Genomic DNA, 15,954 nt, shown 5'->3' on the forward strand with positions numbered 1-15,954 from the left:
TTGATCCACCAACGACAACCTTTGCAGGAGGCCAGTGCCATCTAGTGCCCGAACTAGGAATCAATTCCGATGATATGCACTTCCCTCACAGTTGGTGGCGCAGTTTCATTCAGGCTAGGCATGTCGATTTAGGAACGCACCCGTTGGTAGCAGAGGCAAAAAAAAAAGTTTGTTTTTGAAATTCGCCATTGTGACTCGAAGGCTTGGACCTTCGGCTCCTAAGCCCAAAGTAGCGGTTTTTGAAGGATAGAATACAGAACGCCGCGGTCGCATTTTCGTGGAAAGGAAATGCAAACGCGGCCTTACGCTACGCGATGTCATGCAAAGTAAAGAATTTCCGGTGTTCTAAATTTTTAGTGTGAAAGCACTCTTCCGGAGGTTCAGATCGTTGTATGCACACTCTGGGAGAATAGAAAAAAAGAGACAGGAAAAGAAATAACATCAATATCCACGACTGGGAAGGCGCAGCGAACAGACCAGCTTAAAATGCCGCTGCGTGAAACCGCAAAGGCTATCGCCGCTACCAAATGCGCCTCGTGTTGAAAGCAGCACGCACTCAAGCTATAGATTGCAGAGTGCCTTCATCAACTTTCATCTGGGGCGCGAACAGTTATCCGCCTTTCCTTTTCTCGAAAACAGCGCAAGGTTTAGAACCCCTTTATTTTGAGGAAAGGAAAGGTGGATAACTGGCTTTCCTGGGCCAGTGGACATCTGAATCGCATTTTGGCATGTGTGGCGGTGTTTTACACGGGAAGAAAAACTTTGCTTTTACACAATATTTCGTGCTTGTCGATGCTAAATTGCCACTGGGCTCCCAAACTAGGGACCTCCACCTAGTGCTTGTAAGGATCAGTCCTTTAAGGGCTGATCCAAACATACCTCCTGTCCCTTCCTAATAAATGTTTTCACCTCCACCGATCATTTTTCCCTAGTCCTTTACTGGGCAATCAGGTTGCTCCTCCCGAGCGACCAATCAATAGATTTAGCTCTGCCACAGTGCTGCTCAGGTTCGCACATCCTAAGGATGGGGTGGGGGGAGGGGGGGAGTGCAGATTGTAATTACGCCACAAGGTTCAAGTTACCTAGGCGGCCACTTAAGTTCCTTCTCCGTAGATTTTTTGCTCACAACGCCGACGACGACGCCGTATTTCCTCTAGAAGGAGGGCCTCAACGCTAACGTGCTAAATGTCGCCGGTCTAATAACTGGCATTGACATTAAACCTTCCCTACGAAGGCAAACGCAACTGATCCGGATCCTCCTTTCTTCACTACGTACTTGTATCTGAGCGTTGTGAAATTCGTTTCGCTTGCGCAGTGAGGCCTTATGGGACATATTTCCCGGTCTCATTCGCCTAAATCACTCACCACACCTCCTGCTTACGTCTGCTTCTCCGCAGAACGCATACCGTTATTGTAAGCGACCATCCTTTGCCCTTCGTCACTACCAAGTTCACTGGTCCTCTGCTTTATTAACAGTAAACGCACACATTAGCGCCGGATAGCACCAAATTCAAGCTTATCTCATGAAGAAATTTCTTGATGGAAAAATAAACAAATAAAAGTTGAGAGGAAGTCCACTCCAGCTATCCTGTAGTGAGCTGGAAGCTATTCACTTCAGAATGCGCGAGCTTATCCTCGGGCGTGGGACTTCGGTGCAAGAGGAAGCCAAGAAAAAGGCCGAATGCGATATGCGGGAGCCGCATATTGGGGTGTCTTTCATCGACATCCGGCCGTTTTGCAATATGTTACGTCAACCTCTATCTCAGATTGCCCATTTTACCAGCTAGTCGCAAATCGAAATTACCAGCGGGGGCTTTTCTTCTGTATTTGCGTGGGCTGCTGCTGAAGATCGGCTTCAGAATCTAGGCTCGCTTCCCATCTGTCATCCAAGCGGAAATTCGTGATCCTTATTACCAAATCTATTGCGCATCTTGAATGACGGATATTGAGCACCTTCGCCGTTACGGAAGCAGAACGGAAGATGATGGAGAGACAGGACTTGACGCAATGACGTGGTATTGCTTGCATCTTTTATTTTTTGTTCCCACTTCCAATCTTCTCGGATTTAGGGATTTGCTGCAATATAAGGCGATTCTATCAAAGCCGATTAGGCCGTATTAATGCTCTTGTTTTCAAATTTCTCAACCAAGCATCACTCGCGAATCGAGGCTTTGTCGACTCCTTTCTCCACAGATATGCACCATTCACTGATTCAACCAACCGTAGCTGGGAGGTAGGTAAGGTGGTTGATTGATTGATTGATTCATTCATTCATTAATTCACTGATTCATTGATTAATTGATTCATCCATCCATTCATTCATTCACTGATTGATTGATCGATTGATTGATTGATTGATTGAGTCATTGATTCATTAGTTCATTCATGCATTCATTGATTGATTCATTCATTGATCGATTGATTCATTGATTGATTGAATTATTGAGTAATTGATTGATTGATTGATTGATTGATTGATTGATTGATTGATTGATTGATTGATTGATTGATTGATTGATTGATTGATTGATTGATTGATTGATTGATTGATTGATTGATTGATTGATTGATTGATTTCTAGACTGCTCGCTTTGAAACTGTCCGCAGGGCACCCGTTGAGGCTTGGCCTGCAAATCCTGGGTTTCTTCGGGGCTGTTGGCGCCATCGTGACCACGCTCCTGACCTTGGATGCACTGGGACGATACCTGCTGCACAGCCGAGAGGTTGGTGAGCCGTCGACACAAGCGTGCCAGCTTTGTCGAAGGTCGGTTAAGCCTCGCTTGCTTCCGGCATGTTGGCACAGTGCGGCTGGTCGCCAGCAAACGCCTCACAACATTCACACAATAGGGTTCCTGCACTGACTTCGCTTTTACCGGTGTCGACCATCGCAACCAGTGCCGAGTAGAGTCTGGAATGTCCGTGACGGCAAAGTATGCATAGCCCTCATCTACATGAGAAAAACTTTGAGGGTGATGAGACATGTTGAAATTGAACTGACTATAGCTTAGCTATCACAAAATGAACAAGGGAGGGGAAAACCTCAGTTTGCTAGAGCCAACGTTTCGACAAGGGGACTTGTCTTCGTCTGGGCAAAGCGTTCATCATCGGCAGGGATTATATAGGGCCTTCGCTCCGAGGAGGAAGGCCCCGGGGGTGGGGAAGGAAAGTGGTGTGGGAGGGGATGCCTGTCAGGAAGGGGAGGGAGGTGAATCATCATTCGCTAGGCTGCAATAGTGCAACAACCTATATCCGGGGGGTATGCAATGAACAAAAGGCTTTGAAGGGGCTGCGACGGGGGGGGGGGGGGGGGGGGAGGCGCTGGGTGAACCTGCAAAACTCAGATAAAAGGATTAGTCAGCGTGGTACAGGGAAATGATAACAAGGGAAAAAAGGGGGGGGGGGGCTGGCACTGGAAGGAGAAAGGAAGGGGGGCATTTCCAAGGAAGGACAAGGCAGGGGGGGGGGGAATGGCTCGTGTTCAGAGAAAGCCAAAAAGTGGGGGCAGAGGGGGTAACAGGAGTGTCATGGTTTCCGAGAACTGGTAGCAGGGGATTAGGAGAAAAAGAAAAAAAAAGGTGAACAAAGGAAGAGGGTGACAAGGCCGGAAATGGGGTGGAAGATATGACTTGGGAAGGGTGCAAGGAGCGACAATATACTTATGTGAGGTTCTAGGAAATAGTCTGACCACGTGCAAGACATTTGTTAATTTAAAATTATGCTGACCCTGGAATGTACCTGAGAGATTCCAGGTTTCCTCTGGACATGTTGATCCCTTTTGGTTGCAGTGTTTTAAATTTGTGGATTAGGAATGCTTCTCTGTATTTTCTGTCCCTAGTCGATTTGAAGCCTGACTGAAGAATGAACAATTTGAGTTCGTCGAATTTGTGATGGCGTTGATTAAAATGGGTCGACACTGCCTTCTGTTCATTCCGTGTTGTGTCAGCCCGGTGCCCGTTTAATCTGGCACTCATTGTTTGTCCGGTTTCTCCGATATATTGTTTCTGGCAGTAGGAGCACTGGAGCATGTAGATAATATTGGACGATGTGCAGTCAAAACTGGTCTTTATATCGAAACTAAAATCGCTTGCCGTACTTTTAACCGTAGTGTCCCTTTGTAAATGTTTGCATGTCTTGCATCTGGGTCGAGAGCATGAAGTTACTGTCGGTGGTGGTTTCTTACCGAGCCTAGCATGCACCAGGATGTCCGTCAGGTTTGTGTTGCGTCTGTATGTTACCCTTGGTGCGTCGGGAAATATTTTCTTGAGACGGTCGTTACCAGTTAAAATGGGGTGGTATTTCCGCAGGATATTGTTTATGTTTGGAAGCGCGTTTGAGTATTTCGTTATAAGTGCAGGAGGTCGTTGACTGTTAGCTTTTGTTCGTTTTTTAAGAACTACATCTCGTTTCAAAGTGGTTGCTCGTTGGAACGCATTATTAAGGGTTGTCTGTGGATGGTTTCTGGTGATTAGTGTGTTTTTTAGCGAGTGGAGGTGTTTCAGGTAGTCATCGTCGTCGCTACATATTCTTCTTAGTCTCGTTGCCTGTCCTACGAATATACCTTGTTTGCAGTGTCTTGGATGATGGCTAGTGAAATCTAAGTATTGTTGTCGGTCAGTAGGCTTCCTGTCAAGTGTGGTTTTGAGCTTGCTATTTTCTAAATGGACAGTGGTGTCAAGGAAATTGACTTGCGTTTTCGAGGAGTTGAAGGTGAATTTAATGCTGGGGTGGAATGAATTGAAATGTGTGACGAATGCCTTCAGGGTCTCAGCCCCATGCTCCCATATCATGAAAATATCGTCTATGTACCGCAGGTATATGAGTGGTTTTTTTAGAAATGAATTTAGAAGTTTAGATTCTAGTAGCCCCATAAAAATGTTCGCGTAGGTGGGTGCGAAGGGAGTGCCCATGCTTGTTCCAAATACTTGAAGGTAGTAAGAAGAATTGAATTCAAAGTAGTTGAGTGTTAGTACCAATTCAAGTAGCGTGAGGTACACTTCTGTTTCGTGCGGGTGAGGACTTTGAGTTAGAATTTTTAAGAGTGCGTCGATACCTTCATTAATGGGAATATTTGTGTACAAAGCGGCGACGTCAAGTGTGACAAGTATGCCATCTGCTGGGATAATGGAAGCGTCATTCAGAGACTAGGTATTTAAAAGAAAATTACAGGGGCAAAGATTAGGCACAGCAAAACAGCAGAGTGGGCAAGGAACCAATGAAAAGTGAATGTGGTCCTACCTGAAATTAGAAAGAAGAAACGGGAAATGGAAGCTCATCTAATGCTGCGAACCGGACCCCTGTGCTCGCTAAGTAGAACAGTATATATTTCCAGATTGGATAAACCTATCTAGCGGCTGCAGACATCCAGAATGGCAGATAAGATAGTTTGCGAGGGTGAGTGATTGCAGCTGTCGCAGGACACAACCTATCCTTCAGCGGACGCAGCCTACATGATGGCGATGATAACCTCACTAGACCATTGCCTCGTTACCTAGTCATGTTACCACCGGACCAAAACGTCCTGCCCAATCTGTTTAAGTTCTTCAAATTGTCCAGTGACCGCTTAGAAGAAGTCACTGGAGAAGTCATATTCGCACTATGCAAAAACGAAATGACTAAAATGACTTCGAGAAGTCAACTTCGCACTATGCAAAAACGAAAGGAATAAAATTAGCGAAAACGTGAGAGAACGAACTTCAGAAAAGTGAAAAAACACTACAAGCCCTTAAAATAAATTTAATTGATGTACGCCGGGATATTGTTGCTCCCGCCGAAACGACTATGCCATCGCTGAAACTTTCAGAGGGCTAACCCAAAACAACCGCTTTTTAATATTTTTCTTGAATAACTTGTAATTTGCAGCAATTATGTGAAGATGTTCGGAGGTGGAATGAAGGCGGTCTCCTGAACCTCAAAGATTTTTCTTAATCGAAAGAGTCACTTCAGTGTGCCTGTGCCAATCGGTCTGCGTAAACACGGGATAGGTACACTCATCGTTTATTCTGACCGTTAAACTAGCACTAATGCTACGCGGAGTTGTTAGATTCACAGTGGTCGGTTTCTCCAATTTACTCTTTAGTTAAATTTAGCTTTCATTCCCAATGTATCCTTGAAGGAGAGCACCAACACTGGGCAACGCACAGGTGTTAGGAGCAAATACATTCCATTGCGCATGTGTCATACTATGGATTTCAGAACTACGTAGATTGTTGGTGACGCGATCGTCTACTAAGCTCTAGGAACGGGGCGCTGTATGCTGCAACGGTTTGTATTCCGTACCTGTTATCATTCGCGTCATTAAAAAGTTTTCACCTCAATTCTGCTCTGAAGCGTGCGTCAGCTACCCCAAGCTTCAAAGGTAGCTGGACTGCGACACCACTCATCGGTAAATTGCTGCACTCCATGCAGCGACAGCATAACTCTTCTCTTCACTACCTGTCTTTCGCAGCTCCGCTCGAAACAGACGCGCAGACCACGAGCTCATCCGTCGCCCATACTTTATGTGGACGAAGAGCAGCCCGCGGCCTCAATGCGCAGTGTTGACGGGAACCTTATCAACCCTCTGGACCGAGACCTGGCTCTGTTCGAGAGACGTGGTACCGCGGAAAGTCGCGGGAAGGTAAACTTCTTTCTACGATTTTCCACACTGCCTTCAGTGTGCTCAGAACCCGCATTCACCAAGAGTTCATTCCGAGCTAGTGCCTTCGCTACTTCCCATGTCTTTGGATTTGAAGCCCTACATAAAAAGACTAGTAGCTACCACACACACTAAAGAGTGAATAAATGCGTATAAATCGATAAATATTTTGCAATAAGGTACAGAATAAATACCGAAGTGGCAGGCTGGTTGATTAAACATGAACGCAAAAAAGGCTTCAATTAAAACACAAATGTTCGAAAGATGCTCCTCTTCCACAGCATGACGAAAGCCAAAACAGCGATATGATTTGCAGCCCTTTTGACTTGCATACTGGGGCTTTAACATGAGCCCGACAAAAGTCAGGTCGAGTAATCTGTCGTCCTGAATACCGGCTGTCGAGCTCATGTATAGGCTAGGGGGTCGAGTTAAGCGACCGTCGATTCGGGCGGGGCCAGCCAGACTGTAGAGGATGGGTTGACTTGCAGCCCCTCCGCTAATCGCTCTTAATTTCCTTTCATGCTTGGGGAATGCATTTTCGGCAGGGGAGACCAGAAGCGGGCGCTGACTTACTACTCTTACGGTCACGCCTCGCAGGGCGCGCCGCGAGAGTCGACTCGCTAGTATCGAGTTCATGTAAACAGACAGCCATCGGGTTGGGTTGACCTCGCTCAACTCGACCCCCGACTCTACCCGCAGCGTCGGGCTCATGTGTACGAGGCTATAGTTGTGAAGAACATTCTCACTCCCGGTTGTAGCTCAGGAGCAAGAGACTGTCACTTATGTGAATAGAATTGTTCTGAACGCAACGGACGTAAGGCGTGCAATAAAAAAAAGCTCTGAACTTAGATATTTGCTTTTTGCAGCATATTTACGCCCAGATCACGAAGTGAGTTGTTACCAAAAACTCGAAAGACACACTTAACACTGCTTAAAACGAAACTGCGTAGGTTTTAGAAATCAACGAGCTTAAAAGGATCGAATGTGTGAAACTTTGAGGTATTGCATGCGAAGTGTTTTTCGGCTACCACTTGAAATAGTGAAGTAATCGCTGATTAAAATCCGGACATCCTTCAAGCTTCTCCGCAGCGCATAACGCCAAGTGGGGGCGCAGGATGACGTCATCGAAGGTATCAGTACATTTCCAACGCACTAACGCCTGCTTTGAAGGAAAAAAACCAACGCCACCGAAGGCAAACCCTGCCGAGAGTTGTTTGGCAGCGTCTAACCAGTCAGGGCAGGGCGTGGCTGACGACAGCCGTAATTTGAAATCATACCTTCTGTGACGTCACTCTGAGTTTCTATGCACTCCCCCGGTGCGTTGAGGAGAAGCGCAAAATTCAACCGTCCATTACGCCACTATTTTTACGTCGAGTGCAAAAACACTTGGCATGCTTCACCTACAGCCTACATAGATTTGAATCTTTGAATATTGCGAAATTCTCAAAAAGTGCTGCAGTTGCCCGCCGCGTAAGCCCGCCGCACATTTCCTGAACGCAGTCGCTGCGCGCTACCTCGTGATGTAACCCGATACCACGCAGATGGCAATTCATTCTACCTCTGCATGGCTCTAGGTAGCCGTCGCCGTGACGCCGCCAACCCCTTTTGATCTGCGCACCAACTTTGTGAACACAGTCCCCACCCTACCACGGCCCGCGCCCTCCCCTCACCCACCAGCTGCCTCATCAGACTGCATTACACTGCGCCTACCGTGCGCATGAGGTCATTCTCAACTGTACATTCATACATCCCTGGGAGTCCTCACACCACTCCTGGCGCAGTGGTGCAGCGATTGAGGGATGCGCCACTGCCCTGCGATGTCCGGTACTGCCTTCGGTTGGACCTTTGTGATCCGGGTTGCTCTTCCCGGGCAACCTCGCGTTACCAATCATTAGTTTCACCACCTGAAAGAACCCCAGGTGATCGAAATTTTCGGAGCCCTCCACTACGGCATCTCTCATAGCCTTAGTCGCTTTGGGACGTTAAACCCCATAAACCATAAACCAACCACCTCCTGCCAGGTTGCATAAGGACGCTATGTTTTATCGCTATCACCGATTGTCAACAGACACACACGCACATACACACAACCTATGGGATTTCACTCAATGGGGAAGCATGGCTTACGCCTTAATCGTACAGAGCGTGTCAGGGATCCATTTTGTAATGCTTTAGGGAAGTGCTACCGAGTTCTTCGGGCTCCAAAGAATTCAGAAATCACGACAAACTACTCCTACTACAAGCCAACGCACTATTTAAACGCTGTGCAGAGCAAAGCCCACATTAAATGATGCGTAACAATGCTTAGAGAACGCACCCAATCACATCTTGCAGTTAATGAGTGATCATTAGAGCTAGTTAGTTATATGGGGTTTTATGGCGCATAAGCAACTGCGCTATCATGCGCCAAACACAAGTTTGGATGATCTGTTCTATTAAGTGCATAGATGATCATTAGAGCATATCCCCGTAAATATACGAGCATTTATGCAATAGGGATAGTCGCGCTTGTTTCAATAAGCTCTCGTTATATGGTGTTGCGAAAAGGGAATCGAAAACATTAAAATACATTTAAGCGATTTCGGACTAGTCTACAGGAAAAAAAAAATAAAGAGAGCAAAGAGTGCACCCGATCAAAAAATAGGTCCGATGAACTGTCCTCCGGGAATCCTCCACAGAGCAAGTATGCAATATAATCGCGCAATTGTCAGGTAATATTGAAGGTTCTGGCGGATTTAAATTGTTCAACGGCGGAAATAATCGCTTACCCTTCAAAGCAACGGTTGGCTTTTCCCAACCATTTCACACCAGGAAAGCCGAGCATCAGGTGGATCTTTAGAAAACTGGCAAATACACGGCGGTACAGGCGATGGAACACAGCACGTCCCGAACACGAGCTAGTCAAGATTCTGTGTCTTAAGTTGTGAAAAGCGACTGCATTATTACCTTCTAGCTTAAAAACAAATTTCGTCGTCTCCAATTTTTCCCATCTTTTGACACGTCAAAAAATTCATGTCGATTCCTAGTAATATTTAGCGTTATTACCAGCACAACACACTCGAAATTTTAAGGTAATCTGGAAATATATTTTGCCTCATCGAACGTACCTAAATTTTCACTCCTACAACTACAGCCAACTGTGACAGTGTAAAAGAGCACAAGCTTATTGCTGTAGAATCGGTACACAAAAAATTGATGGTCAATTTCTGTAGTTTGTACTAATGCAGAATAGGTTCGCTATCACATCAGTTTCACTTGTGTTCCAGCATGCAGATAACAATAATGGGTTAATGCCCGTATATGTAGAATTGGTCATTCTATACTTTACATTCAAATGCCCGTGAGAGTTCTCATTCCACTCTGTACGCAGTGGTGCAGTGGTTAAGCGATACTCCACTACCCTGCGATGGCAGGTGCTGCTATGGGTGGACTCTTGTGAGACCCAGGTTTCTCTTTCCGAGTACCCTCTCACGACCAATCATTAACTGCCACCTGCCATTAACTGCCAGTTAACTGCCTTTAGCTGCCAGTTCACTCGCAAACCGCTAGGCAGGTTGCCCACATCCCAGTGTGCAGTTGAGCACCCTGCCATAAACCAAGCTTCACACAAGGGCTAAGTGCGAAGAAGGGTCACCATAAGCGGTAGCGCACTGAAAATTTCTCTTAGACGGTAACTTGTGCAGCAGCACCAGTTTTTTTAATGTGGTCATATAATTTTCGCATTATGTACCATTGTGTGGGCACCATTTTTCATCTCAATTTTCATGCTCTGCCATAGGCCTTAAAGCCTACAGTGTCGAGTAAATACAAGTTTTATAAATTTACCAAATCATGCGACATGGACAGAGATGCAGCTCTTCCTTCCATCCTTTCCGTTGAACCTATACTGCTACACCGATTCCTCCAATTGAAAACATGCGGCAGTCTACTGTTATGAATCAAAAGTCATTGTACTGAGTTTATTAACCACTGAACAGTGCGCTTTTAATGAGTAATTCTTATAGCTGGAGCACTGGAACCAGTTCGCATTTTTAACTCGGCCTATCGGCTTCTTTTCTTGGTCTTCGTCTCACACAGAAGAAAGGCAAGGCAGCCGAAAGCAGCAAGAAGCCGGCTCCTATTGAGGAAGCTCCTCGGCTTTCCTCGTCTGGTAAAGAAACTCTCAGCCCCAAAAACCGCCCGAACGGCCGCTTCTTTGGCCGCAGAAAATCACTCACCAGTCTCTGGAGCCCCGGCACCTCCTCCAGAGCGTCGTCGTCCAGACAGGACGCCTCGGACGCCAAGATGTCCACGCTCTCTTACGAACTCGACTTTGACGCCGACAGTTCGAGGCTCCGCGTACCCGATGTTACTCCAGAGGACTCAATGCTGGTCGAAGACGAGAGGCACTTCCCATCTGACAAGCCTGTAAAGACATCAGAGGCCTTCTTGCGGCTCCTGGAACTCACCGTTGGCAAGAGGTCCGTACCGGAACACCCTGGCGCTAAGTCACTCACGTTGCCTCAGCAAAAATCAAGCACCGTAACCAGCTCGAAGACCCTCTCTCTGGAACCACTGTCTTCGTCTGCCACTTCGCCGCTGCCTAGAGCATCTTCGCCGCTGTCGAGTGCAACCCAGTCGCTTTCGCCTCTGCAGAAACACACAAACACGCCCAGGGAAACTCCTGATACGACCTCTCCGTCCAGGACGACCTCTCCTTCTGCAGTGAGTTCGTCACAGTCAGTTCCTGCTCGCCGCTCGAGGAGCAAGTCAAGGTCACAACACGGGGGCAGCAGCCCTTCATCGAGAAGCGCTTTGAGGACAGAAAGTGGCAAATCGAAAGAGCCGAAGGAGGGAAGTGTTAGCCCATCCCAGTCTAAAGACTCGAAGGCAGGGTCTCGTCACCGCACGCCGAGCCCACCAAAAAAGCCATCTGAAAAAAGTACCTAGGCACAGAGCGACGAAAACAAAAACCAGCATCCCTTTTTTGGGCATTAGGTTCTCTGTTTCGTGCTGGTCGGGGCCGTGGGTTTTGCCTGAATCGCATTCTTGTAAACAGAGAATTAGACTTGTGAATCCGCTGGATGACGGATGCCAAGACGGCTGTGTTGTGTTGTGCTGTAATAACATGAACACTTTCAAAGTGTATCCATTTATGTATTTATTGCGTAGACGCTCCACGCGATTCCTTCTGAGGGCTCCTCCCCTTTGTTTCACTTGTAGCAACAACTTTATTTAGTTTGCAATATTTAAACCTTGCACATGCTGACGAAATAAATATTTTTTCATCTTTTTTTTTCCTGTGGCTTATCTTCACAAAATTACAGTAAACGGACGAAAGTTCGCTGGATGCATATTTGCGGGAAAAAAGTTATTTCCCTTCTGACTCGCAATCCATTCAGCTTTTATACGTTCCGGTGAATGGAGCCGCATGCTTACTTATGCTTCTGTGCTTTTCATTAGCCGGCTTTGCCTGACTGCGTATAAATCTCTCTCTGCGCGCTGCGTGCCGCGTGCCGTAAACTTTTGTCCATACCGTACATTTCGCTTTAGGAGATATGCGTACCGCTTCAGATGACAAGCACCAAGTGTCGATGCCTGGTAAGTGGATTAATGGTCGAGAGAGAAACAGCTGGCATTACCAATTGAAAAAGGGATATGGGAAGAAAAGTAACTCGTTTTGCTGCTCGGCGTTGCGTTATGCTATGTCAGTTACTTAAAAAGGCAACTTCTTATGCCGCGAAAAGTTTTTACAATCATATCATTCGCCAAAGCACAATAAAGGTAGCACGAGTCATCAACACGAAACTGTTAGCTCTTTATCTCCTTCGCGGCTGAGAAAGGAGGTCACGCAGGCCTAGGCTATTCATGGCACGTTCGCCTGTTGAACACTGTCTCTGGCGATGGTGCGGAATCAAGATGGATGGAATTTGACCAATCGCACCTTTACACTCTTCCACCCACACAGAATGACATGGACACATTGGAAGATTAGTCCCACAAACCACAAAGGGTTCAGTGTCCTTTGTGCTGAGCAAGCCCCACGCTCTATGATACCTCTGGGTGATGCCAGGATAAACCAGATCAGGCGTTAGCAGGTCGACGCCAGACACACGAGCAGTGGGAGGCGGCACAGACAACCGGCAACCTGGACACGCAAGCCTAGATTATTCAGTAGTCTGCAAGTCAGCAGCCTCCAGCGGTGCCCTGTACAAGGGTTACCGGCCACCCAGCTACTGAATTCTTCCCTTGGCTGAATAGAAGATTTGTTAGGAGGGTAGAAGTGTAGGCCAGTTGGTGAGACATGGAGCTAGACACCGCAGCGGACACGGGACAGAGAAAGAAGACATAGGGCGGTACTTGCAACTAAAATTTTATTTGAAACTTCATGGCTTTTTAAAGACAAAGGCACGGGTGATCTTACAATCAGGTAAAAGTGTCGGGGTTGTTGCCCTCAGTTCAGCCAGACCCAGATTGTTGGAAGAAGGAAGGGGCAGCTTGAGAGAGAGATTGTAGAGGCCATTGCCATCTTGCGCTCGCAACCGGATGAATGCGTTAGTTCGCCTTCGGTTTCCATCCTCCAAAAAGAACTAGGTTTTCTTGACAGGTAACAGGTTGGGTTGCTTCCTTTTGACGTTCTTTTTCGTCTTTTGTCTTCTGGTTTTCATGCTTCCACATGCGGTCGAAGGTTTTTAACACTTCTGATATCTGTAGATTGTGGCTCGCATGATGAACATCGCATAACGTTTTAAATTTCTGTAGATTGTGACTCGAATATCTTTCATGTGCATTGTTGTCAGTTAGGTCTTGTTATCTGTTGCTTTTCATTCATCCTTTTTACCTGATTGTAAGATCACACGTGCCTCTGTCTTTAAAAAGCCATCAAATTTCAAATAAAATTTTAGTTGCAAGTACCGCCCTGTGTCGTCTTCTTTCTCTGTCCCGTGTCCGCTGCGGTGTCTAGCTCCTTCATGTCCTTAAAGGTTTCTTTCTCTCTTTACTACTAATGGGCCACTTTGTCTTTTCTTTGGGTGAGAGTGAAGGTCTTGCGGGGAGCCCACTTCTAGGCTCGCGACCATCGCATCAGCCGCAGTCAGAGGCTGAGGTTGGGCGTGCTCATGATCCTGGGTAGACACGTCGGCGAACGACAAAATCTAACCGTAGGTAAAGTGGGACACCGAGCTGGTAGGTTTGGTGGTCATTCCGAACATCGTCTCCAGGTGACCACAGCATATGTGCGTCAGTTTCACAAGCGAAAGAAGGAAACATCTGGACTAGGTGTTGTCTTCGCCGTGCCAATACCTTTGATGGAGAGGCCACCTGCGAAACGTGTGCTAACCAAAGAACAACGTGCCAGCGAAGTAAAGCAGCAGTGGGAACGCCGCCACACAGACTGGTATCACTGGATTTTTTTTCACTGGATTGAGATTTACTCATTTTAGTCATGCTTTTACGTCACTGTGGAGCGGTCTAGTTGACGTCTAGGTCTTGGGACGTAAGACAACGTTTTCGTGCTTCATAGTTCCGGTCCGTAACATCCGGCCGTGTTTGTATGCCAACAACTTCACAACCTCCTTCCATTTTGTCCCAAGGTCAGCCGGAGAGCTTCATATATTATCCGCTTTCCTTGTTCCAGGGTTTGTGGGTGCATCGAGCAGCGGTCGCTCATGTTTTCTAAAGCTAACTGACCAGCTAAAAGTCTATGTGAACTGCTTTCTCAAGAGCTGTCTTCGATATCAAATGTACTGTGGTGACAGGAAGCGGTCTCCTCGTATGCTTTCTCTTAAGTCGTAGAAGAAGAGACTCAAAGCCTACGAGAAGTTTCTCGCGCCTTAGGTAGAGCCATGTGGAACTCTGGAACTCTAAAAGAGCTCTTGCCTGTCCCCTTCCTAAGATCTCCAACTACGTTCTTCCCAAGCAGCACAGCTAATTGGCTCAATATTAGAACTGTATTGGCGAAAGCCAATCTTACAAAATACCATAGTGAAACCATTCATTTGCAATATTGGGCAGATTACCTGTGCTGCCAACCAGCTCACTAGTTGCGCACTTCATGTGAATGGTACAATTCATTCAGAAAACTTTCAAGGAAGCAGCGCCAATTCTGATCTGTTGGTAGCTATAACTATCCTTAGCAACCCTGTGACGATGTATACTTGCCATCACCATGATCCATGCAGCCAGCCCGAATACTACTGTGTTGGTTTTGTTTATAACAACCTGTGTAACACTAACCTATTTTTATTTGTCGCTAACAGTTAAGCAGGAAACAATTGGTTAGTCTAAAAAGTCACCGTTCTAAAATGTGGAGTAAAAAATGTTTCTCGACCACATCATCACAATCATCATCGTCATCATACATACCGGCAAATTAGCAGTTCAAGCTGCTGCACCCTTAAGCTCTCAAGAATGTTTTCTTTGCGCAAGTAACCGAGCTAGGTTAAACCAACATAAGACGTGGAGTGGAAAGCAACTTCAGGGGTAAGAAATATCCCTTCAGTGAGATTACATTGCCCTTCTTGTGTTGTGTGTCGTGGAAGATATAACAGCGATAATTCGTCGTCAAACGTAATCCGCCGCATAAATTTTTTAGGACAGCCATTCATAAGAACATCTATTTCTTAGGTTGCTTGAACTGCACTACGGACAGAACCTTTTTCTTCGCTCCGACAAAGTTCTCCCGAAGCATTTGCAAAAAAAAAAGGACACGTTAAATGTTCGACAAGCACACATCGGTGGTTCAACAGCTTTGTATTTCTTACACGCGTAGTTTCACAAGAGTAAAAGTTCCTCAAAATTCGTTCCAAATAAAACATAGTCAAAAGATTAAAGCCAACCGCAAACCATAATGAAACAGAAAAAAAAATCATTTTATGTGTGCATCTATATACTACATTGTACATGCGTCAGTGTGGTGGTATTGTGTATGTATCATGCTTATGTGCTTCATCCTAACTCAGCAATCATGTACACTATGTATGCGTACCTATTAATGGCACCAATCGCATTGTACATACTGTGTATACAAACAACGCCGCTTTTTGCGCTAGTGATGCCGGCAAAATAAATATGCTTCACCTGGCGGACGCTAACCTCATGTGTAAATATCTCCTCTCAGCATGTTCATGGACAAATATAAATAGTTCATTGTGTTTAGGCGCTTATAGTGTTTGTTGTGTATATGCATCTCCCAAAGGTAATTGATATATACATGCGGCACAAAACCAAGAACTGAAAAAAAAAGGATGCTTATACTTGTGTTTGTAAAATGTAAAATGTGTGAAACATAAGCACAACCCATCCCAATGCGTTACAGCTGCGCAACTGTTGGTCATATGCAA

At 46.1% G+C, this 15,954-nt stretch overlaps 1 protein-coding gene across 1 annotated transcript in view; it reads left to right on the forward strand.

Annotated features, from left to right (window-relative positions):
* LOC149329878 (uncharacterized) overlaps window positions 1–11,578 on the forward strand; it is a 55,259-nt gene extending 43,681 nt beyond the window's left edge. The window contains exons 5-7 of the mRNA XM_089559316.1: window positions 2,608–2,723; window positions 6,446–6,616; window positions 10,712–11,578. Of these exons, the coding sequence (XP_089415442.1) occupies window positions 2,608–2,723; window positions 6,446–6,616; window positions 10,712–11,563 (1,139 nt within the window). The 3' untranslated portion in view covers window positions 11,564–11,578. The remainder of the gene's footprint in view (window positions 1–2,607; window positions 2,724–6,445; window positions 6,617–10,711) is intronic.
* Window positions 11,579–15,954: the final 4,376 nt, after the last annotated feature.

The sequence above is a fragment of the Amblyomma mixtum genome, chromosome 9 (assembly GCF_055824585.1).
Source record: "Amblyomma mixtum isolate Tamu chromosome 9, ASM5582458v1, whole genome shotgun sequence".
Classification (NCBI taxonomy): domain Eukaryota; kingdom Metazoa; phylum Arthropoda; class Arachnida; order Ixodida; family Ixodidae; genus Amblyomma; species Amblyomma mixtum.